Genomic DNA, 23,060 nt, shown 5'->3' with positions numbered 1-23,060 from the left:
AACAAGCAATTGGATATGGATCCAAAATTAATTATATTAGGATTATCAGAACATACTACAAACTTTACAACAAGTCAGGCACATTTTCTTGATTACAGTCTAATAACTGCGAAAAAATTAATACTTAAATTTTGGAAAAAAACAATAATCCCCACAATTAAAATGTGGACTACGGAAATGACAGAGACCCTGCATGTGGAAAAAATAAGATTTGCCTTCATTGACAAACCTGAGTTCTTTTTTAAAATATGGTCTCCATTTATTGAATTTTTAGAAAAGTAAATGGGTTTGGCACAGGACTAAAATAAAATTTTAAATTTAAAGTTGAAACTTGAGTTAGGGGTTGGATGTACTGCTATTGTCTCCCGGATCTACTCCCTTTAATTTTTATAGTTATATCTTTTTTTTTTTAATCCTCTTATTCTCTCTTCCCAATAGTTTATAGTTTGTTTTTTTTGTTTTTTTTTTCCTTTCTTCTTTATTTTTTTTATTTTCTCTCTTTAAAAATTTTAAAATTGAAGCTATGTAAGAACTCTGTAACAAATGTGTCTTTTATTTCTATTTGTACATATGCTTTTCAAAAATTAAAAAAAAATTTTTTTTTAAAGAAAACCCACACTGGTCACTGGGGGAACGTACAAACTCTGTACAGACAGCACGCGTAGCCGGGATCGAACCCGGGTCTCTGGCGCTGTAAGGCAGCAACTCTACCGCTGCACTACCATGGCGGCCTAGAGTAAACCATCTCCAAACTAAAACTAAAACTTTGAACTTGAGGGATACAAGATGGCGTCAGAAATGTGGCGATTCTTGTGTACTGCCTTAGTGTAATCTACTATTATTACACTCTTATACTTCAGAGTAATTGTGCTTATGCATGGTAAACTAAATGCAAAAAAAGAAATTTATTATATACTGAACTATATAGAAAAAAGAAATTTCACTGCAGCTGTGAACATATGAGAATAAAGTACCTTTGGACCATTAATAATAATAATAATAATTCATTTATTTTATATAGCGCCTTATCGGGTGCTCAAAGCGCTTTACAAAAACAATCAACATAAAAACAAACAGACAAACTATCCTAACGGAAAAGCGGCGAATAAACAACGCCAGCGTCCTCTCACGTCAGGGTCCGGCAGTAGACAACAAAAAGCACAGGACACACAGATACAATTTTTACACAAACAGCCATCACAGTGATTGCTATGTAAGATTGCACACCCTCACTGTGATGGAAGGCAAAGTCTTATCTCCTCCTCATTCTTCTCCCGTGGTGCCACGAGGTGATCGAGGCTCCCAACTTTTTGAAGCCCCCACCGGGCGATGGAAAGTCCCAGGGCCGAGCCGAGCAGGCCGATGAAAGTCCTGAGCCCCCACCGGGCGATGGAAAGTCCCAGGGCCGAGCCGAGCAGGCCGATGAAAGTCCTGAGCCCCCACCGGGCGATGGAAAGTACTGCGGCCGAGCCACGCAGGGTGATGAAGGGCCTGCGAGCGGGTCGATCGTACCTCGCGCTTCGGGGCGGTCGAAGCTGCTACGGCTGGAGCTCCCAAAAACCGGTCGCCAGCCAGGGACCTGCGAACTCCCGATGTTGCGGTCTGCAGGGCCCACGGCCGAAGCCTCCGAGATGGTAAGTCCAGGCCCTGCGACCGGAGTCTTCAAGGTCGATCCCAGCTGGAGGCCGCCGACTCCACGATGTTAGGCCGTAGCGCGAACGGAGATACGACATGGCAAAGGTCGCATCTCCGTTGAGGAAGAGATTAGAAAAAAAAGGTTTCCCCCACATACACAGAGTTAAAAATAGAACAAAACGTACATTAAACGATGACAATAGACAAAAAACAAAAAAAAGACAGAGAGACTGCCGGTGAGCCGCAGCTGCAGAACACAGCCACGCCCCTTTTCATTGATGTGGAGACGACATTTAGCCTTACAACGCCAGAGACCCAGGTTCGATCCTGACTACGGGTCTGTCTGCATTCTTCCTGTGGCCGCATGGGTTTACATAGAAACATAGAAACATAGAAAATAGGTGCAGGAGTAGGCCATTCGGCCCTTCGAGCCTGCACCGCCATTCAATATGATCACGGCTGATCATCCAACTCAGTATCCCGTACCTGCCTTCTCTCCATACCCCCTGATCCCTTTAGCCACAAGGGCCACATCTAACTCCCTCTTAAATATAGCCAATGAACTGGCCTCAACTACCTTCTGTGGCAGAGAATTTCACAGATTCACCGCTCGCTGTGTGAAAAAAAACTTTCTCATCTCGGTCCTAAAAGAGTTCCCCCTTATCCTTAAACTGTGACCCCTTGTTCTGGACTTCCCCAACATCGGGAACAATCTTCCTGCATCTAGCCTGTCCAACCCCTTAAGAATTTTGTAAGTTTCTATAAGATCCCCCCTCAATCTTCTAAATTCTCCTGCAGGTCCGGTTTCCTCTGACACTAAAGACGTCCAGGTTTGGAGGCTAATTGGCTTCGGTGAAAATTGTAAATGGTCCCTAGTGTGTAGGGTAGTGCTAGTGCAGGGGGTGATCGCTGGTCGGCGGGCCAGAGCGGTCTGTTTCTGCGCTGTATCTGCGCTTGTATACACTGGAATTTAGAAGGATGAGAGGGGATCTTATCGAAACGTATAAGATTATTAAGGGGTTGGACATGTTAGAGGCAGGAAACATGTTCCCAATGTTGGGGGAGGCCAGAACCAGGGGCCACAGTTTAAGAATAAGGGGTAGGCCATTTAGAACAGAGATGAAGAAAAACTTTTTTAGTCAGAGAGTTGTGAATCTGTGGAATTCTCTGCCTCAGAGGGCAGTGGAGGCCAATTCTCTGAATGCATTCAAGAGAGAGCTAGATAGAGCTCTTAAGGATAGCGGAGTCAGGGGGTATGGGGAGAAAGCAGGAACGGGGTACTGATTGAGAATGATCAGCCATGATCACATTGGATGGCGGTGCTGGCTCAAAGGGCCGAATGGCCTACTCCTGCACCTATTGTCTATTGTCTAATGTCTATTGTCTATAAGTCTGAAACCTAAAGCCACAAGAGCAAAGTTAGTTACACCTCAGAATCCCGAATCCTCTGTCTTTGTTCGAACCAAACCACAGATGGTGATGAGAGCTCTTGTGGAATGAACGCACCGTGGAAACACCAGAGACTTGAACTGTTTGTTGGGACCAATTTATTCTGATGTTTTCTACATTGTCACTCAAGTGGGCCCCATGCTGTGTGACCAACTCTGCAGATGACAGTCACAGCAGTCCTTCCAGGACGGTATTAATGTATAATTCAGCACAAGGCAGAATATTACTTCAAGAAATTAAGTAATTTAGTCAAGAAACTCTTCGATATTTAAAGTGGCCTTTTAATCTCCATCCAAAATGGCAAATCGGACATATTTTGACCAGTTATTATAACTTTCACTGAGTATACCTCTACTATACTGTCTCTACTGCTGAGTTACTCCAGCATTTTGTGAGATCTGAATATAGCTCTACAGTGTTCAGAGTTTATGAAGTCTACCCCTGCATGCTATGCAGTTTCACACAATGACAACACTTCTACAATTATAAATTGTAGCGTAAAAATGGGTCTGACGGTTTATCAGCAGTTTCAGATTTGTAGGTTAATTGGCTTTGGTAAAATTGTATATTGACCCTAGTGTGTGTGGGATAGTACTAGAGTGCAGGGATCAAACTAGTGCACTGGTGATCGAGGGTCGGTGTAGATTCGGTGGGCCGAAGGGCCTGTTTCCGTGCTGTATCTCTAAACTGAACTAAAGGAAGCCATTCAGCCATTTTAAATATATCATCTTCAATCAATCAATCAATCAATCAATCAATCAATCAATCAATCTGCTGTTCCCAACCTTGAACTTGTACATCCCAGAAATTTTCTTTTTTCTTTCAAGTATATATTTGAATTCATTTTGAAGGCCATTCTTGAATCTGTATCCTCACGTTCTCTAATATAAAGATTTAGAGTCGTAGAGTTGGCCAAAATGGAAACAGACCATTTGGCCCAACTCGTCCATTTCATTCGCCTGTGCTTGGTCCATATCCCTCTAAACCAGTCCAAATTTATTTTAAAAGTTGCAGTGAAACTTGCCTCTCCCATTTCCTCTGGCAGCTCGTTCTATGTACCTGTCATCCTCTGTGAGAAAAAAATTGCCTCTAAGATCCCCTATAAATCTTTCCCCTCTCACCTGTGCCCTTTAGTTTCAGACTCTCATGCACTGGGGAAAAAAGCTATGACTATTTACCCATCTATAACTATCATGATTTTAAATCAACTCTCTAAGGTCACCCGTCACCTTCCTTCCTTCCAGAGAAAAGAGCTCCCATCTATCCAGTCTTCCTTCATAATTCATGCCCTCCAATCTTGTCATTGTTTTTGTGAATTTTTCTGTACTCCCCCTCACTCAACCTGACACTATACGTTCTGTGGACACAAAATGCTGGAGTAACGCAGCAGGACGGGCAGCATCTCTGGAGAGATCTCCTGAAATGCTGCCTGTCCCGCTGCGTTACTCCAGCATTTTGGATCAACTCGATTTAAACCAGCATCTGTAGTTCTTACCCACACTGTATGTATATGTTCTGTGGTGAATATGTAGAAGCTTGTAAGAGTCATTGGTGACATGCTGAATTTCCTCCGTCTCCTAAGAAATTGGAGGCATTGGTGTGCCTTCTTGGCTGTTGCTTCAAGGTGTTTGGTCCATGACAGATATAGTATAAACGCCACGAAACCTGAGCTGTCGGGAGAGGTTGAGCAGGCAAGGACTTTCATTCCTTGCAGTGCAGGAGGGTGAGGGGGGTGATCTAATAGAGGTGTATACAAACATGAGGGGACTAGACAGGGTAAATGCACAGAATCTTTTACCCAGAGTAAAGGGATCAAGAACCAGTGGACATAGGTTTAAGGTTAGAGGGGAAAGATTTAATAGGGACCGAGGGAACAGCTTTTTCACAGAAATGGTGGTGTATGAAACGAGCTGTCAGAGCAGGTAGTTGAGGTATGTACTATATAACATATTATACTGTACAACTTCTATTAGTGGAATCAAGGGATATGGGGAGAAGGCAGGCACAGGTTACTGATTGTGGATGATCAGCCATGATCACAATGAATGGCAGTGCTGGCTCAAAGGGCCGAATGGCCTCATCCTGCACCTATTTTCTATGTTTCTAACATTTAAAAGACCGTTTGAACAGCTACATGGATAGGAAAAGTTTAGCTGGCAGATGATCCAAACCGCAGACAGGTAGGAGTAGTGCAGATGGGGCGTCTTGGTCAGCATGGGCAAGTTGGGCTGAAGGGCCTGTTTCCACGCTGTATCACTATGACTCTGTGACATTAAAATTGGCAGGAGGTAAATAAAGCTGATAATCTGGGCTAAGTGATATAATGCCATTGCCAGAATTCATAGAATAATTGAGTCATACAGCGTGGAAACAGGTCCTTCAGTCCATTAACGCTCACGGAACACCAAGCACCCACTCATATATTACTCTTACAATAATTGCATCTTGTTCCCCCCACACTCCCATCAACTCTATCCACTTCAACCACTCACCTACGCACGAAGGGCAATTTAGCATCCAAATAATCTGCCAAACTCCACATCTCTGGGATGTGTGGGAGAAAACCGGGCCACCCAGGGGAAGCCAATGTGATCACATGGAGCACATACAAACTCCACACAGACAGCACCCGACGTCAAAGGTTTGTTTATTGTCACGTGTACCAATTAAGGTACAGTGAGACTCGAATTACCATACAGCCATACTGAAAAAAAGCAACAAGACACACAACTACTTGAATGACAATAGACAATAGACAATAGGTGCAGGATTAGGCCATTTAACATAAACATCCACCAGGTCAGGTTGCAGCTCAGAGGCAGTAGCTCTACCACCTGTACCACAGTGCCACCCTAATCTAGGGTGTTTAGAGTAGGAAAATAACTGCAGATGCTGGTACAAATCGAAGGTATCACAAAATGCTGGAGTAACTCAGCAGGTCAGGCAGCATCTAGGAGAGAGGGAATGGGTGACGTTTCGGGTCGAGACCCTTCTTCAGTGTTTGGTGTGTTACCTTCCAGCAATACAAATTCAGCCGCAGTCTCAATCTGTGAGGAACATGCAAGGAAGAGGTTTATACATTTCCCAGAAAATGATTTTTTTTGTTTAGTTTTAGTTTAGTTTAATTTAGAGATACAGTGCGGAAACAGGTCCTTCGGCCCACCGAGTCCGCACTAACACTACCCTACACACACTAAGGACAATTTTACATTTATTCCAAGGCAATTAACCTGTACGTGTTTGGAGTGTGGGAGGTGACCGAAGATCTCGGAGCAAACCCGCGCAGGTCACGGGAAGAACGTACAAATTAAATACGGACGACACCCGTAGTCAGGATTGAACGTGACCCGCGTGGGTTTTAACCGAGATCTTTGGTTTCCTCCCACACTCCAAAGACGTACAGGTATGTAGGTAAATTGACATGGCTTTGTCCCTAGTGTGTGCAGGGTAGTGTTAGTGTGCGGGGATCGCTGGTCGGTGTGGACGCGGCGGGCCGCATGGCCTGTTTCCGCACTGTATCTCCCAACTAAACAAAACGATTTGTTTTCCATCATCTCTCTTTGGTTAGCCTGAGGGTCGACACTTCTTTGCAAAATGGTCTCTTTTTTTTCTCCACACTTTCTGCACGTTTGACCCTTGGCTGCACAGCTTGAAACCCTGGCAAAATGTCTACAAATCCCACATCTAAAACACTCACACTCCTCACTGCAGTCTTGTGTCAGTGAAAGCAGAGCGCCTTTTCAAAGAGCAGCTCCTCTCGACTCCAAGGCAGATTCTGACCAACAGTGACACGTGCGATGGTATAACTGAGATCAAGCAACATTTCTCTGAATGGGCCAGAAATGATGCATCTTATCGGGATGCATCACAGCACGGTTTGGAAACAGCTCCATCCAAGAAATCGCAGAGAATTGTGGACGCAGGTCAGAACATCACACAAACCAAGCTCCCTTCCATTGACTCCATTTATACCTCAGGCTGCCTCGGCAAGGCCAGCAGCATAATCAAGGACCAGTCTCACCCCGGCCACTCCCTCTTCTCCCCTCTCCCATCAGCCACGAGGTACAGAAGTGTGAAAACGCACATCTCCAGATTCAGGGACAGTGTCTTCCCAGTTGTTATCAGGCAACTGAACCATCCTATCACCAACTAGAGAGCAGTCCTGAGCTGACCAGACTTTACTGGACTTGCACTAATCATTTATCATGTAGTCTCTCTGCTGACTGGATAGCATGCAACAAAAACTGTACCTTGTGTAGGAAAATAACTGCAGATGCTGGTACAAATCGAAGGTATCACAAAATGCTGGAGTAACTCAGCGGGTCAGGCAGCATCTCAGGACTGAAGGAATGGGTGATGTTTCGGGTCGAGACCCTTCTAAAGACTGATGTGTAGGAAAATAACTGCATATGCTGGTTGTAGGAAAATAATTATACCTCGGTACACATGACAATAAACTAAACTAAACCAATGATCAGCAATGTCACCTTTTGCTAGCAGGTAACAGCTGGGAAGAAACCCTTGGATAGCTTTTGTAACGCAGGTTAAACCAGCATCTGCAGTTCCTTGTTTCTGTATTAAATGAAACAAATGCAGCAATGGGCTTGTCCCACACTGAGGGGTGTTCCTGTTATCTCAATAGACAATAGGTGCAGGAGTAGGCCATTCGGCCCTTCGAGATCTCGGGATCAAGGGCCTCCAAAATGAAGGTTCTTAAGCTCTGATACCCAGACATTTGCATTTGCAGCAAAATCTGGTGAGTGCTTGCTGGATTTCAGAGTGAAACTGTTTGTTCAGCATGGTGTAAATGAAAGGGTTAACAGCGGCTGGAACGCAGGACAAGGCAATAGCAAAGGTCTGGATCTCCAGGAGTAGCTCCATCTGTGTGAGAAAGGCAGAGTGGACATGGTTAGAATCATGCCTCCTTATACTGGACTTCCCCCACCCCCGTAACCGTTCCACGCAGCAGAGCGACAATGCTATGGGAAGGAACTGCAGATGCTGGTCTACACCGAAGATAGATACAAAATGCAGGAGTAACTCAGCGGGACAGGCAGCATCCCTGGATCACAATGTACAGGCAGCCAAAGTAGAGTTGATTGAGAAATCTCTCTGTTAATCAACGTTAGAGGCACACTGTTGTGAGAGACCGAGATTGATCATAGGTACATAATTTATATGTAACCTCCACTGTCAGAGTGAGACCACACACCACTCCCACACTGATCTCTCTCTCTGTCCTGGGCCTCCTCCACTGTCAGAGTGAGACCACACACCACTCCCACACTGATCTCTCTCTGTCCTGGGCCTCCTCCACTGTCAGAGTGAGACCACACACCATTCCCACACTGATCTCTCTCTGTCCTGGGCCTCCTCCACTGTCAGAGTGAGACCACACACCACTCCCACACTGATCTCTCTCTGACCTGGGCCTCCTCCACTGTCAGAGTGAGACCACACACCACTCCCACACTGATCTCTCTCTGTCCTGGGCCTCCTCCACTGTCAGAGTGAGACCACACACCACTCCCACACTGATCTCTCTCTGTCCTGGGCCTCCTCCACTGTCAGAGTGAGACCACACACCACTCCCACACTGATCTCTCTCTGTCCTGGGCCTCCTCCACTGTCAGAGTGAGACCACACACCACTCCCACACTGATCTCTCTCTGTCCTGGGCCTCCTCCACTGTCAGAGTGAGACCACACACCACTCCCACACTGATCTCTCTCTCTGTCCTGGGCCTCCTCCACTGTCAGAGTGAGACCACACACCACTCCCACACTGATCTCTCTCTCTGTCCTGGGCCTCCTCCACTGTCAGAGTGAGACCACACACCACTCCCACACTGATCTCTCTCTGTCCTGGGCCTCCTCCACTCTCAGAGCGAGGCCACACGCAAATTGGAGGAACAGCACCTCATATTTTGCTTGGGCAGCTTACAGCCCAGCGGTATGAACACTGATTTCTCTCATTTCAAATAACCCCTGCACCCCTTTCCTCTCCCTCTGTTGCCCATTGCCCCACCCTAGCCGGAGTACTGGTTCCACTGTTTGTATCCTGTATCCCTGTCGTTAGCGCATCTTCTCCAGCCAACAATGGGCCATTGTGGGCTCCACCCTTCCTGAGGTCATCTGTTGCCAGCCCTGTTTCCTTCTGGCCTTCTCTATCTTTCAGTCCGAACAAGGGTTTCCGACCAGTAACGTCATCTATTCCTTTACTCCAGAGATACTGCCTGACTTGTTATGTTACTCTAGCATTTTGTGTCTATCTTCGGTATAAACCAGCATCTGCAGTTCCTTCCTACACTAATTGTCAAGAACGTTTAATTGTCACATGTGCTAACAACAGAACAATGAAATTCTTACTTGGAGAAGCTTACACACATAAATGCAATACACACAGATAAATATGATAATCCAAAAAATCACTCAATCAATCACCGTAATACGATTTCAAAAAATACCAAAACCCATAATGCAATCAAACCATAGTTCCTAGTTGGGGTTAGTGTTGTGTCGTGTTCAAGAGCCTGATGGTTGTGCGGAAGACGCAATTCTTGAACACTGAGTCACGGCTTTATTTAGACTTTAGCCTTTAGAGATACAACTTGGAAACAGACCCTTTGGCCCACCAGGTCCGTGCTGACCCGCTGCACTAACACTATCCCACACATTAGGGACAATTTGCAATTGCACCGAAGCCAATGAACCTACAAACCTGCACGTCTTTGGAGTGTGGGAGGAAACTGGAGCCCCCCCGAAGAAAACGTACACAGGTTACGGGGAGAACGTACGCACTCTGTACAGACAGCACCCGTGGTCAGGAGCGAACCCGGGTCTCTGGCGCTGTAAGACAGCAACTCTAACGCTGCGTCACTGTGCTGCCATGTCCGGTCACAAGTGTGGCAAGTAAGATGGGTATTAAGATGTACAAAATAATCTCTTACGGCTCTCGAGGTACCATTGTAGTTTTTATTTCGAATTTACAGTATGTGCAGATGATTTATTTTTCAAAAATTGTAGTTTAGTTGAGCTAAGCACCATGTCTCTGTTTTAATTTGTGCCTTTAAAGTATCAGTGCGATGTTGCGAGCTGGATTGCTTAGAGTCTTGGATGGCTTAGAGACTCCATTCATAATCTATGTTAATTAAAATTGTGTAAAATGTCAAGGTACCTGTTTGAGAAAACAAACCAGAGTGGAGTATTGATTTAGCACTCAGAGACCACGGGGCTGTTGGAAACAAAAACTCAGGTACTGAGCTAATTAAAGTAAATGCAAATAAATATGTGTAGGAAGGAACTTCAGATGCTGGTTTACACCGAAGATAGACACAAAATGCTGGAGTAACTCAGCGGGACAGGCAGCATATCTGACGAAAAGGCATAGGTGAGGTTTCTGGCCGAGACCGTTTCTTCAGACTGAGTGAGAGTCGGGGGAGAGGGAAACTAGATATATTAAGAGCTACAAAGAACAAATGAATAGACAATAGACAATAGGTGCAGGAGGAGGCCATTCGGCCCATCGAGCCAGCACCACCATTCAATGTGATCATGGCTGATCATTCTCATGAATGAATGAAAGAAATGAATGAACGGTGTGCAAAAGGACAAATCAAAGCCAGCAACGAAGATCAAGAGAAGGCTGGGCCCACAATGGTCCATTGTTGGCTGTGGGGAAGGTGATAACGAGTGAAACCAAGGAGTGATACTAAGCAGATCGACAGTGAAACTAGCACGACGACTAGGGTGGGCGAGTGACAGTGAGAGAGGGAATGCAAGGGTCACTTGGTTAGGGAAATCAATGTTCATACATCTGCTATATCAGGTGAGGAAAGACTAGATGTGGAGGTACAAGAGGCTGCAGATGCCGGAAACTTGTGCTGCAGGAATTCAACGAGCCGGGCAGCACCTGGGGAGGGAATGGAGAGATGACGTTTCAGGACGGGACCCTTCTTCAGACTCCTAAAGATAGGACACGATCAGGTTCAGCAGCTTACTTTGTTTTTCCACAGAGTGGGAGGTGTACCTGGAATATGCTGTTGGGGAGGCGGGAGAAGCAGATGTGGTAGCAGTGCGTAAGATGGGCGTGTGGGCAGGTGGGGACTAGAGGGATGACAATAGACAATAGACAATAGACAATAGGTGCAGGAGTAGGCCATTCAGCCCTTCGAGCCAGCACCGCCATTCAATGCGATCATGGCTGATCACTCTCAATCAGTACCCCGTTCCTGCCTTCTCTCCATAGACTATAAACAGAAACATAGGGTTGGTTAGATAGACAGTCAGTGCAGCCATGGTGGGCCTAAGGGCCTGTGTCTGTGTTGTACTGTTCTGTGTTGCAACCATACGTGACAGAATTCAATGATACTTTGTTGTCAGATCTAGCTAGGCACAGTGAAATGCTTTGTTTTGCATACAACCGGGTAAACTCACACAGCAGACCTCACCAAGGCAGTAATAAAACATAGAAGCATAGAAAATATGTACAGGAGTAGGCCATTTGGCCCTTCGAGCCAGCCACCGCCATTCAATGTGATCATGGCTGATCCTCCAAAATCAGTACCCCGTTCCTGCCTTCTCCCCGTATCCCTTCATTCCGTTAGCCCGAAGAGCTAAATCCAACTCTCTTTTGGGAAACATCCCGTGAATTGGCCTCCACTGCCTTCTGCAGCAGAGAATTCCACAGTACGCAAGAGTTGCCAAGTTTCTGGCAGCAACAACGTTACAAAAGTTCACCAAACAGTTTTATCTTCTGCCTGCCGCCGGATCGTCCCTTCATTCTCTGCCACCCCACCCCCACCCCCACCCCCACCAGATCCCTGACCCAATGCCCTTCGAAAGACCTCACCCATTCATTCCACTTCCTCGCCTTTTGCCCCCCCCCCACCCCCAAAGCCCTGCCCGCCGTGTACTTTCTTTTTTAAAAAGGTCCACAACCACTTACCGAATGTCGGACCAACATGTTCAACAGCAAAACAGTGACCAGCGGCATCCAGCACACCAGGAAGGTTAACATGATGTAGCCAAAGCGTTTGGCAAGCTTGCCCTCCATTCGTTTCTTGGCAGACTCCCTGCATGACCTGCTGATGAGGCACACCGCCCCTATTATGTTGGGGGCATCAGGAGGTTCACCCTGGGGGGGCGTGGGGGCTCGGCCGTCCGTCGAGACCACCTGGCACGGGACGGCGCGCGATGCCTGCCCTGTCTGATGAACGGGGCAGAGCTCAACTGGTGGACATCCGCCCTCCCCTCCAGCCACCGCCTCGGCTGCTGTCTGCTGCCGCCCGCTGTGCCCAGGTAGGTGTAGAACACGCTCCTTTGGTGAGCTGGGCACTGTCCCCCTGTCGAAGACTCTTTTGTTGTGCCTCCTGACCAGAGCAAATATTCTCAAGTAGTGGCCAACTATCAGGGCCAAGCTGATGGTCCAGGTGGGAACAAGGATAAAAGTACCAAAAGGGTCAAAATACCTTTCAGGGTTTATAGATAGATGCCTGCAGCGCACATAGGTAGGTGTCTCCTTGGTCAAGGTGACGGATAGCACTGATACCATAAAGCCCATGGACCAGATGATAGGGCCCCATCCCTGGATCCTAATCTTCTTCTTGGCTGCCTGGAATGGGTGGGCGATGGCTTGGTAGCGCTCCGCACTGATGGCCACCAGTGTAGCAAGTTGGACACAACTGCTCAGGGAGTAGGTGAACGGTTGCAGCAGGCACGGCGTTTCCCCCAGGTCCACCCGGCTGTTGCCCCAGATGCCGACGGCCAGGAGCAAAGGGATGTCCACCGCGCACTTCAGGAGGTCGGTGGCGGCAAGGTTGAGAAGGAGGGCGTTGATCGGAGTGCGCGGAGACTTGTCGGTGTAAAGCAGGCGGCAGGCCAGCCCGTTCCCCAGCACGCCGATAACACAAGTGAAGCCCAGGATCAGAGAGCTCACAGCCAGAGAGGCGGGGTGGAGCGGAACGTCAACCTGGGAGTCGGTCTCATTGCATTCTATGGAGAGGGGACCGAGCATCACTGGGCCCTCAGCGCAGGACTAAACCTTCGTGGGTTTGCACTGAATGGCGGTGCCTAGATACATCCCAGGCACACGCTACAAGAAGCCAACCAACCATCGCCTCACCATGTAGACGTTTCTCCACGTTTTCTTTGGGACACGTTGCATCTAATCACGCATCTTTCATGATAAACTCCGATTCACTCCAGCATCTGTCCTTTAAGTGCTTATACCCCAACCCCATCGATTGTCGAGAAGGGGTGTTGAAATTGGCCAACGGCAGCTAAAAGTCGACCTCCAGCAGAGCCAGATGTTCTTACTCTGGATAACTCAAATCTTCATTTTCCTCACCGAAGACTTCTCTCCAAGAGCTGTCGCCTCCCTGTGTGTTTTTACAATCGAGCTAAGCAGGGTTAAATCCATTTGGTACTCTCACCGATCTGACCACTCCTCACAGAATGACAAGAGTCTTTGAACGAGCTGCACAATTAGTCTCTCTCTTCCCTCCCACCGTTTAAGTATTTAGCAAATTCTCTCTCAGCGAGCACTTCAATCAGAAATTGTTCTTCTGCCTTTTCCCTCTCCAAGACCCAGGTCCACCCTTTTATTTTTACAAAATTAAATCTATTCAATTATTTACAGCGATAATTACCTCAAAATAATTTTAAAAACACCCACCACCATAATACAAAAATTGCCAAGTATTCTAAACATCAAATTACTAGATTACAATCCTGATAGAAACATAGAAAATAGGTGCAGGAGTAGGCCATTCGGCCCTTCGAGCCTGCACCGCCATTCAATATGATCATGGCTGATCACCCAGCTCAGTAACCTGTACCTGCCTTCTCTCCATACCCCCTGATCCCTTTAGCCACAAGGGCCACATCTAACTCCCTCTTAAATATAGCCAATGAACTGGCCTCAACTACCTTCTGTGGCAGAGAATTTCACAGATTCACCACTCTCTGTGTGAAGAAATGTTTTCTCATCTCGGTCCTAAAAGACTTCCCCCTTATCCTTAAGTTGTGACCCCTGATTCTGGACTTCTCCAACATCGGGAACAATCTTCCCGCATCTAGCCTGTCCAACCCCTTAAGAATTTTATATGTTTCTATAAGATCCAGGATTCAGTCAATGCCCCTGCGGTGCCCAGCGATCCCAGACTCCTCTATGGTGCCTGTGGACACCACCTATTATTTTTCAAAGATGGCACAGTGGCACAGCAACTGTAGAGTTGCTGCCTCACAATGCCAGAGACCCGGGTTCAATTATGACCTCGGATGCGGTCTGAACGGAGTTTGCACGTTCTCCCTGTGACCACCTGGGTTTCCTCCCACATTCCAAAGACGTGCGGGTTTGTGGGTAAATTGGCTTCGGTAAGATTGTAAAACAATTGTGCCTAGTGTGTAGGATGGTGCTAGTGTACAGGATGATCGCTAGTCGGTGCGGACCCAGTGGGCCGAAGGGCCAGTTTCCGCGCTGTATCTCTAAAAAATATATATCTATGGACACCCGGGCACGGATATAACCCAGGAAAAGGGGCAGGCAGTCAGCTTGGGTGGAGCCCTTGTTTGCCTGGTGCTGTGAACCACGGATGGCCAGCTTGGCCAGGCCCAGGAGCAAACCAACCAGGACATTGTCTCATCTACCCACTCACCCAGCCAGGCCCATCCTTGGTCGTTTTCTACAACAGACTATGTGTGTTCCTCTCCAGGACTTGGGGCATAGCCTGTGCCAACATTATGAAGCAGTGAGTCATGCTGTACGCTGCACTGTCGAGTGTGTGGTCTCACATCCTCGTCTTTGCATCATTGTCCTTTGCCCAACCAAACATGCTCCAATTTCTCCCCCCCCCCCTCCCCCAACCTTTACGTGTAACCACCTACACTTTAAAAAAAAAGACAAAGTGCTGGAGTAACTCAACAGGTCAGACAGCAGCCCTGGAGAACATGGCTAGATGACGTTTCGGCGAGACGTAAACGTCACCTATCCATGTTCAGACCCAAAACGTCACCTATCCATGTTCAGACCCAAACCGTCACCTATCCATGTTTTCCAGGGATGCTGTCTGACCCGCTGATTTACTCCAGCACTTTGCGTCTTTTTTTGCTAAACCAGCATCTGCAGTTACTTGTTTCTTCATCCATCACTTGCCAGGATTTGTCCTGCCCCCATCGCTCTTCCAGCTTTCTTCCCTCCTACTAGTTAGTCAGAAGGGTTCCATCCGGAAACATCATTTATCCATGTTGGCCGGTCCATCACGGGTACTGAGCTCCCCACCATCGAAGGGATCTACAGGAGTTGCTGTCTCAAAAAGGCAGTCAGCATCATCAGAGACTCACACCACCCTGGGCAAGGTCTAATTTCACTCCTGCCATCGGGATGGTGGTACAGGAGCCTGAAAACGATACCGTCCAGGTTCAGGAACAGCTTCTTCCATACAACCATCAGGCTATTAAACACTACGACCTCCAAACAGGCTCTAAACTATAGACTTTGTTATGGGGTTTACAGAGTTCTATGTATTTAATTTAAAATTAAAATTAAATTAAAATTTAATTTTAATTTATGTGCTGTAATTGTAATTCTTTTGTAATTGTAATTCTTTTTTTGCACAATCCGCAGGCATTGACACTTTCATTTCACTGCACATCGTGTATGTGCATGTGACAAATCAACTTGACTTGATATTTGTTCTGCTGCTGTAAGAATTTCATTGTTCCATTTCAGGACATATGACAATAAAACATAAGAAAATAACTGCAGATGCTGGTACAAATCGATTTATTCACAAAATGCTGGAGTAACTCAGCAGGTCAGGCAGCATCTCGGGAGAGAAGGAATGGGTGACGTTTCGGGTCGAGACCCTTCTTCAGACTGACAATAAAACATTCTTGACTCTAGTCTTGTCTTGACTTAAAACAGTGAATGCAACTTCACATTCACCAATCTATGGTGTTTTTTCTGGTGTGTGATTCCCTGAACCAGTCCAACCTATCTGCAAGAGTCAGAGGACTTTTCACTAGCTCCAAACGTGGACCTTTGTTGGGCCTTGAGGGCCCTCTCCTGCCACAAAATGTGTATTTTCCGACTCCAAATCATTGAATTGCCTCGGATACCAAAACAGATCACAATGACAAAATGTGTAGGAACGAACTGCAGATGCTGGTTTATATCCAAGATTTCACACAAAAGGTGGTGGGTGCATGGAATGTGTTGCCGGAGGAGGTTGTTGATACAGCGACTATTGCAATGTTTAAGAAGCAATTAGACAAGTACATGGATAGGACAGGTTTAACTGGATATGGGCCAAACGCAGGCAAGTCGGACTAGTGTCGGTTGGTCGGTGTGGGCACGTTGGGCCGAAGGGCCTCTTTGCACACTGTATGACTTGATGGACGCAAAATGCTGGAGTAACTCAGCGGGTCAGGCAGCATCTCTGGAGTAAAGGAATAGGTGACGTTTCGGGTTGGAACCATTCTTCAGACTGAAAGGTATTGGGGAAGGGGACTGGAGGCAAGAAAAGGCCAGAACAAATCAAGGCCGGTAACAGATGACTTCAGGACGGGTGGAGTCCATAATGGCCCATTGCTGGTTGGGAAGGTGCGCTAACTAGGGGGATACAAGGATGCGAACAGTGGAACTGGTAGGAAGACTAGGGTGGGGGAGGGGGAAAGGGAGGGAATACCGGAGTTACTCAAATTAGAGACGTCAACGTTCATACAATGACATAACCTTTATTGTGGCAACATAGCTTTAGTACAAACGTTTTGCAAACCAAGCAGGATATTTATGGTTTGAACAGCTCCTTAAGATACACAGAGTTCATCTGGTAAGCTTTCAACCAATCTGAATTTCTCTCCGAGCTTCCATAGTAAGGGTAGCCAATGGTCGCATAGTAACTCCGCCAGGCATGATAATAAGACTTCCAGTAATCACCTGTATTTTCAGGGTCAGTGGGTAAGTGTGTACTTTCACTGTGAGGGAATGATGCATCCTTGGCATTCGTCTCCATGACACTAGGCACTTTGCCTGTCCTAGTTGACCCAAACTTAGGATCGCCTTTCAATCTTTTCACATCACACTGAGGAGACCTGCCTCTCACGGAGGGGCTTTTGTGCCCTAACCCTTTGTCACTTTCAAGTGGCCTCGTGGAAGATGTATTGGAAAAATAATCAGAATGGGCACTACCTGGAAGCCCACCTTGCCCGCCAAGAGATTGGATAGTTGGAAAGCTCTTCTGGTTGGGGTGGAGAGTGTTCAATGTCACTGGGCTCTGGTCTTGCATCAGTAGGTCTTCTTTAGAGACTTGTACAATCACCGGCATCTCGGCCTCCGTGGACGATTCTCTACTGCTGGTCCTGCTTCCTGTTGATGAGCTAGTACTGGAATCAGAATCACTCAGGTCTTGGCTGTCAGACCCAGGTGGTTCCGTGCGTTTTTGAGAGGTATGCAAACGTACCATATCACTTTTGCTCAAAAATAGTTTGCTGTTTTCCTCCCTGCTCATCTGCTCCACATACACCAGCTCCGCGGTCTCCGCATCTTCGCTTTCATCCGGTGACTTCTCCTTCAAGAAACCCTTCCACTGCCTGACTATTTCCACCGGCTTCTCGTTCCGTTCCGTGAGAAAGCTCTCGTAATCCTTCACGATTTCCAAGAAATTCAGCAACCTCTTCTCACGTTTCAGCCTTTTCTTAAACAATGTCAATGGTGAGATTTTCGGAAGGGCTTCCTGCAAAGCCTTCTTCTCTTGAAGTGTGATGGCGGGCTCCATAGTTATTGGCTGAAGCCCCTCAAGGGACAGAGCGCCGGAGAGATTTGACTGCACTTTCATTTTGATGTCCCTGTCAGGTATGTAGCCACCACTGACCTCCGCTGTCCTTCCAGCATCTCCCCCGAGTAGAGCCTGATCTTCTTTTGCAGTTGGCATCTTCCTCGATTTCTGAACCTTTCTATTTGCGAACTTCTTTCCAGCAGGTTCAATTCTGGAGAGGGATAATAGCTCGGAGTCTGTGGACTGCTGCTTTGCAGTGGCTAAAGATTCAGCTTCAAGAGGTGGTGTGGGAGCTGCAAGGGACGGATCCTCAGCCTCTTGCTTCATGTCCCAGTCAACTGGCTCTTCCAGTAATCCAGACGGAATCGGATCTGTGCAAACAAAAAATGATTAAAGTTTTTCAATGCTATTAATTCTTGAAGCCGTTTGATGGCAAGCAGATTGTAATGGAATCCTATGCATTGCACAGTCCACAGATATGCCAAAAGGAAAAGTTCTACTGAAAATCATAGACTAGTGTAGATGGGGCAAGTTGGCCGACATGGGCAAGTCGGGCCGAAGGGGCCATTTCCACGCTGTATGACTAGCACTCTATGAAAATCAGCAACATGGTTGATATCTTCAACCCAGGAACTGGTGGAAATGAGTTAACATGGGAATCAAACCTCTACTTACACAAGTCATAGCATTTCAGTTTATTATCCCAATTCAATCACGGGGAGCCACATTAATGAATAACTGATACATATCTAATGATGCACTAATACCAGTTGAATTTAATATTTAGTCCAACAGTTCTTATTCGTTACAGTTTCTTATTTGAACAAGGTGTTTTATAGAGGATATCAAGTCCATCTCTGGAGAAAGAGGGTCTCGACCCAAAACGTCACCTTTTCCTTTTCTCCAGAGTTGCTGCCTGACCCTCTGTGTTACTCCAGCTTTTTGTGTCAGTCTTTTTGTGAAAATAAATGTTTTGTTTATTTATATTTATACAAGGTCATTGCAGCAACATTCTCAGATTTGGCACTAAATGTATGGCAAGTAGAGCCACTTTATTTCTGTTGTACTGTCTACCCTTTATTACATAAGGTCATAAGGAATAGTAGAATTAGGCCATTCGGCCCATCAAGTCCACTCTGCCATTCAATGATGGCTGATCTATCTCGCCCTCCTAACCCCATTCTCCTGCCTTCTCCCCATAACCTCCGACACCTGTACAGACCCCTTTATAATGGATTTTGGTTATAGTTAATGCAGTAATCAGACACCACTGCCTGCAAGAACACAGGCTGTAAGTTACACCACGGATGACACTGAAATTGATAACAATTGCTTCGGTCGACACAAAACTCTTAATAAATAATGTAATAAACAGCCTTTAGTATTTTTAGCTTGCAGCATACAAAAATACATTTTTAGCTGTTTAAAAATAACTCTGTACACTCGGCAGGTTAGGAATGGTTTTTGGAAGAAGAAACGGAGTTAACGTTTAAGCTTGATGTCCTTTCACCGTGGGCGGGCGGCTGGCTTGTCGAGGGAGTCTCACTGAGAGCGGGACAGGGGGTCCTCACCCTGCCACACCAACGCCCCAAACCTCCCATTTTGTTCTCAATCACTGAACGTGGGAATCAGCAGCTGGGGCGGTGGTTGTTGCCGTTTCCCCGGCTACACTGGTGATGCCGGGAGGCCTCCTCGGCCCACTGCGCTTCGTGTGGTGAGGGAGGTCCCATTGGGCTCTCAGTGACTGGGCTCCAGGATTCTTACCCGGTGCTCGGGCAGTGATGTCAATGGGGAGAAAACCCTTTACCTGATTTTCACGTACAATCGGTAATAACAGACATCATTCCCCACCCCCATTGTCCTTCTGTAGTTGTACAGGGCCCTAGTGAGACCGCACCTGGAGTACTGTGTGCAGTTTTGGTCTCCAAATTTGAGGAAGGATATTCTTGCTATTGAGGGTGTGCAGCGTAGGTTTACTAGGTTAATTCCAGGAATGGCGGGACTGTCATATGTTGAAAGACTGGAGCGGCTAGGCTTGTATACACTGGAATTTAGAAGGATGAGAGGAGATCTTAACGAAATGTATAAGATTATTAAGGGGTTGGACACGTTAGAGGCAGGAAACATGTTCCCAATGTTGGGGGAGTCTAGAACAAGGGGCCACAGTTTAAGAATAAGGGGTAGGCCATTTAGAACTGAGATGAGGAAAAACATTTTCAGTTAGAGTTGTGAATCTGTGGAATTCTCTGCCTCAGAAGGCAGTGGAGGCCAATTCTCTGAATGCATTCAAGAGAGAGCTAGATAGAGCTCTTAAGGATAGCGGAGTCAGGGGGTATGGGGAGAAGGCAGGAACGGGGTACTGATTGAGAATGATCAGCCATGATCACATGATCAGCCATGATCACATTGAATGGCGGTGCTGGCTCGAAGGGCCTAATGGCCTCCTCCTGCACCGATTGTCTATTGTCCATTATAATGAGGGTTTACTGTGTTTTATATCAATACTGTTTAGCCTTAAAATGTAGAATTGTAGAATAAAACATTGTCATTCAAAAGGTTAAGATGACCACATGCAGTTTATCAATATAAAGGATTGTGTCTAGAATATTAATATGTGATGTACAATATTTTATTTCATGCAACTTTGATCAGATGCTAATCGAAAATACCTGACTGTTAATATTAAGGCGAAGCAGGCACATTACAAGCCGGGTATAGCCAAAAATAATTTAACAGATTATACGGGCGTCATAATTGAGCTTCCACCTACCAGGAAGGGGTAGAAGATGAAGATTACAACGCTGTGCAATCAATCCCAATTCATTCTCCTCTTCACCACGGCAACTGTACGTCACAGCTATACCCTGAGTGCCTGAAAGAATAGCAAACAATTAAATTGCTGAAGGTTTCTCCTCCATTCAAAGCACTGATTACACCAATTTAATTTAAAAAAAAGCAAATTCAACAAATTTTAGTTTAGGTTAGTTACAACATGGAAACAGCCGAGTCCACATCAACCATCCGTTCATACGAGCTTTGTGTTACCCCACTTTCCCCACCCACTCCCTGCACGCTGCCTGGGGTCAATTTAGAGGCCAATTAATCTACAAACTGTCACATCTTTGGAAGGTTGGGGGGGTGGAACCAGAGCACCCAGAGGATTACTCCAGTTTCCTCCTACATCCAAAGGATGTATACCCCAAAGATGTGCATAGTGGCCCAGCTGGTGGAGCTGCTGCCTCACAGCACCAGAGACCCAGGTTTGATCTTGACCTTGGGGGCTGCCTGAGCCGAGTTTGCATGTCCTCTCTTGTGACTGTGCAAACTCCACACAGACAGCACCGAAAGTCAAGATCAAACCTGGGTCTATTGCACCTGTTAGGCAGCAGCTCCACTTTGCTGTGCCACTTTGCCATTGCTTCCATTTTTCTAAAGGAACGGATTAGAATAATACATGATTTAATGTGAAGTACAATGTCATTCTAATGGAAAGACTTCACAATTAAGCTCAATGCCCACTGCGCATATTCCCCACCATGTACTCGCCAGCAGAGCATGGCTACTTAAAAAAAATAATGTTTAGATAGTGTGGAAACAGGCCCTTGTCGGCCCATCGAGTCTGCCTGACCAATGTTCCCCACACACCAACACTATCCTACACACACTAGGGACAATTTACAATTATTCCAAACCAATTAACCTACAAACCTGTACGTCTTTGGAATGTGGGAGGAAACCGGAGATCCCAAAGAAAACCCACACAGGTCACTGGGAGAACGTACAAACTCCGTACAGCCAGCCCCCCTTAGTCAGGATCGAACCTAGGTCTCTGGCGCTGTAAGATAGCAACTCTACCTTGAGTGTATGAAAAGCGCTATATAAATGTAATGCATTATTATGCCACTGTGCCACTCTACTTGACTCAAGTCCATAAAGACCTGGCAATGCGTTGAGTTTGGTTTGGATATAAAGATTATAGGCCCTTATCAGAATGATTTTGTATATTTTTTTACACAGTACCGAGTACTTTTACAAAGGCACGATTAACATACCTGACATGCACTGAAAGTTACCATCTGCACATTATTAAATCTAATAAGCATTTATGGTAAAACAACAAAAGCTCCATGTGTAGAAAATTAGCGAAAAATAGAGGCTTCAATTTAGGGATTTGCGTCAGTTTTCCTACTGGGGTTACTGTTTTGTAAATATCAGAAAACCAATAAACCATCCACCTGGGATTTTTTAGCAAGCTGCCATTGCAATATCACAAAATGTCACCTCTCAGCCTACCTCCAAGTCAGCAGTCTTCACTTATTAGGACAGCTCGGCCTATCTAGTCCATGCCAGCTTCCAGTAAAGCAATCCCATCAGTGCTCCCCCCACCTCCCCTTCTTGATTTCTCTGCAACCCCGCAACTTACTCTATTCCATGCCTATCAAGCTCTGATTCATTTGCCACATACCTACACTAAGGGGTAGCTGACTGTAGCCAATTCATCTGCCTGCATTGAGATGTGAGAGAAACCTGGAGCAGGCTACAGTAAACTTTATGAGCACAGGGAAAAAGCGCTAAATTCCATCAATTGCAATGCATTCAGAGCCAGGATTGAACTCGGGTCTTTGAAGGTGTTGTGCACTAATCGGCCTTTTCACCTCCCCAAAAGAAAACCTTAGTGAAAATATTTTCACTTTTGTTTTCTTGCTCGCCCGATTCCACACACACCAGGCAGGGAGACAATTCCGTTGAATATAAACGAGTGTAAGAGTCATCCATAATGCATACATCTCTTTTTTTTTTAACCTTGGTGACTATGTAACGTCATTTGTGACAAGTCAAGAATTTCCCTTAACTCATCTCTGATGATCATAAGGAATCGCAGTAGAATTAAGCCATTCGGCCCATCAAGTCTATTCCGCAATTCAATCATGGCTGATTTATCTCTCCCTCCTAACCCCATTCTCCCCATAACCTCTAACCCAAGATGACCCAGAGTTGCATTTTACAGTTTTTGTGAATCCCCTTTTTGCATTTTCAGAGTCACAACACATCTTCAATATGTGTGAGAGAGAGAGAGAGAGATAGGAAAGCAGACGTTGGTGGCAAAGCAGAGAAACAGTTCCCCCTTTTTGCATTAAAACAAGAGCGTGAGCCAACTGGGCAAATAGTCAGTTTGTGTGTTGTAAATGTAAAGTAATTC

General features: G+C 46.2%; 2 protein-coding genes across 3 annotated transcripts in view; both read right to left on the bottom strand.

Annotated features, from left to right (window-relative positions):
• Positions 1 to 7,797: 7,797 nt before the first annotated feature.
• LOC144605228 (5-hydroxytryptamine receptor 1A-beta-like) lies at positions 7,798 to 13,098 on the bottom strand. Its single transcript, XM_078420328.1, has 2 exons — positions 12,031 to 13,098; positions 7,798 to 7,965 (listed from the first exon to the last, which is right to left on the bottom strand). The coding sequence occupies exons 1-2, from the start codon at positions 13,096 to 13,098 to the stop codon at positions 7,798 to 7,800; spliced, it is 1,236 nt and encodes a 411-aa protein (XP_078276454.1).
• A 3,720-nt stretch (positions 13,099 to 16,818) lies between these two features.
• ddx20 (DEAD (Asp-Glu-Ala-Asp) box polypeptide 20) overlaps positions 16,819 to 23,060 on the bottom strand; it is a 41,523-nt gene continuing 35,281 nt past the window's right edge. For both annotated transcript variants that reach the window (XM_078420883.1, XM_078420882.1), the window contains exons 10-11: positions 20,631 to 20,732; positions 16,819 to 18,231 (exon numbers count right to left, since the gene is read on the bottom strand). In XM_078420883.1, coding sequence (XP_078277009.1) covers positions 16,874 to 18,231; positions 20,631 to 20,732 — 1,460 coding nt within the window. In that variant the 3' untranslated portion in view covers positions 16,819 to 16,873. The remainder of the gene's footprint in view (positions 18,232 to 20,630; positions 20,733 to 23,060) is intronic.

The sequence above is a fragment of the Rhinoraja longicauda genome, chromosome 24 (assembly GCF_053455715.1).
Source record: "Rhinoraja longicauda isolate Sanriku21f chromosome 24, sRhiLon1.1, whole genome shotgun sequence".
Lineage (NCBI taxonomy): Eukaryota > Metazoa > Chordata > Chondrichthyes > Rajiformes > Arhynchobatidae > Rhinoraja > Rhinoraja longicauda.
The sequence above is the reverse complement of the archived record's forward strand: the minus strand, read 5'-3'. Positions and strand labels throughout refer to the sequence as shown.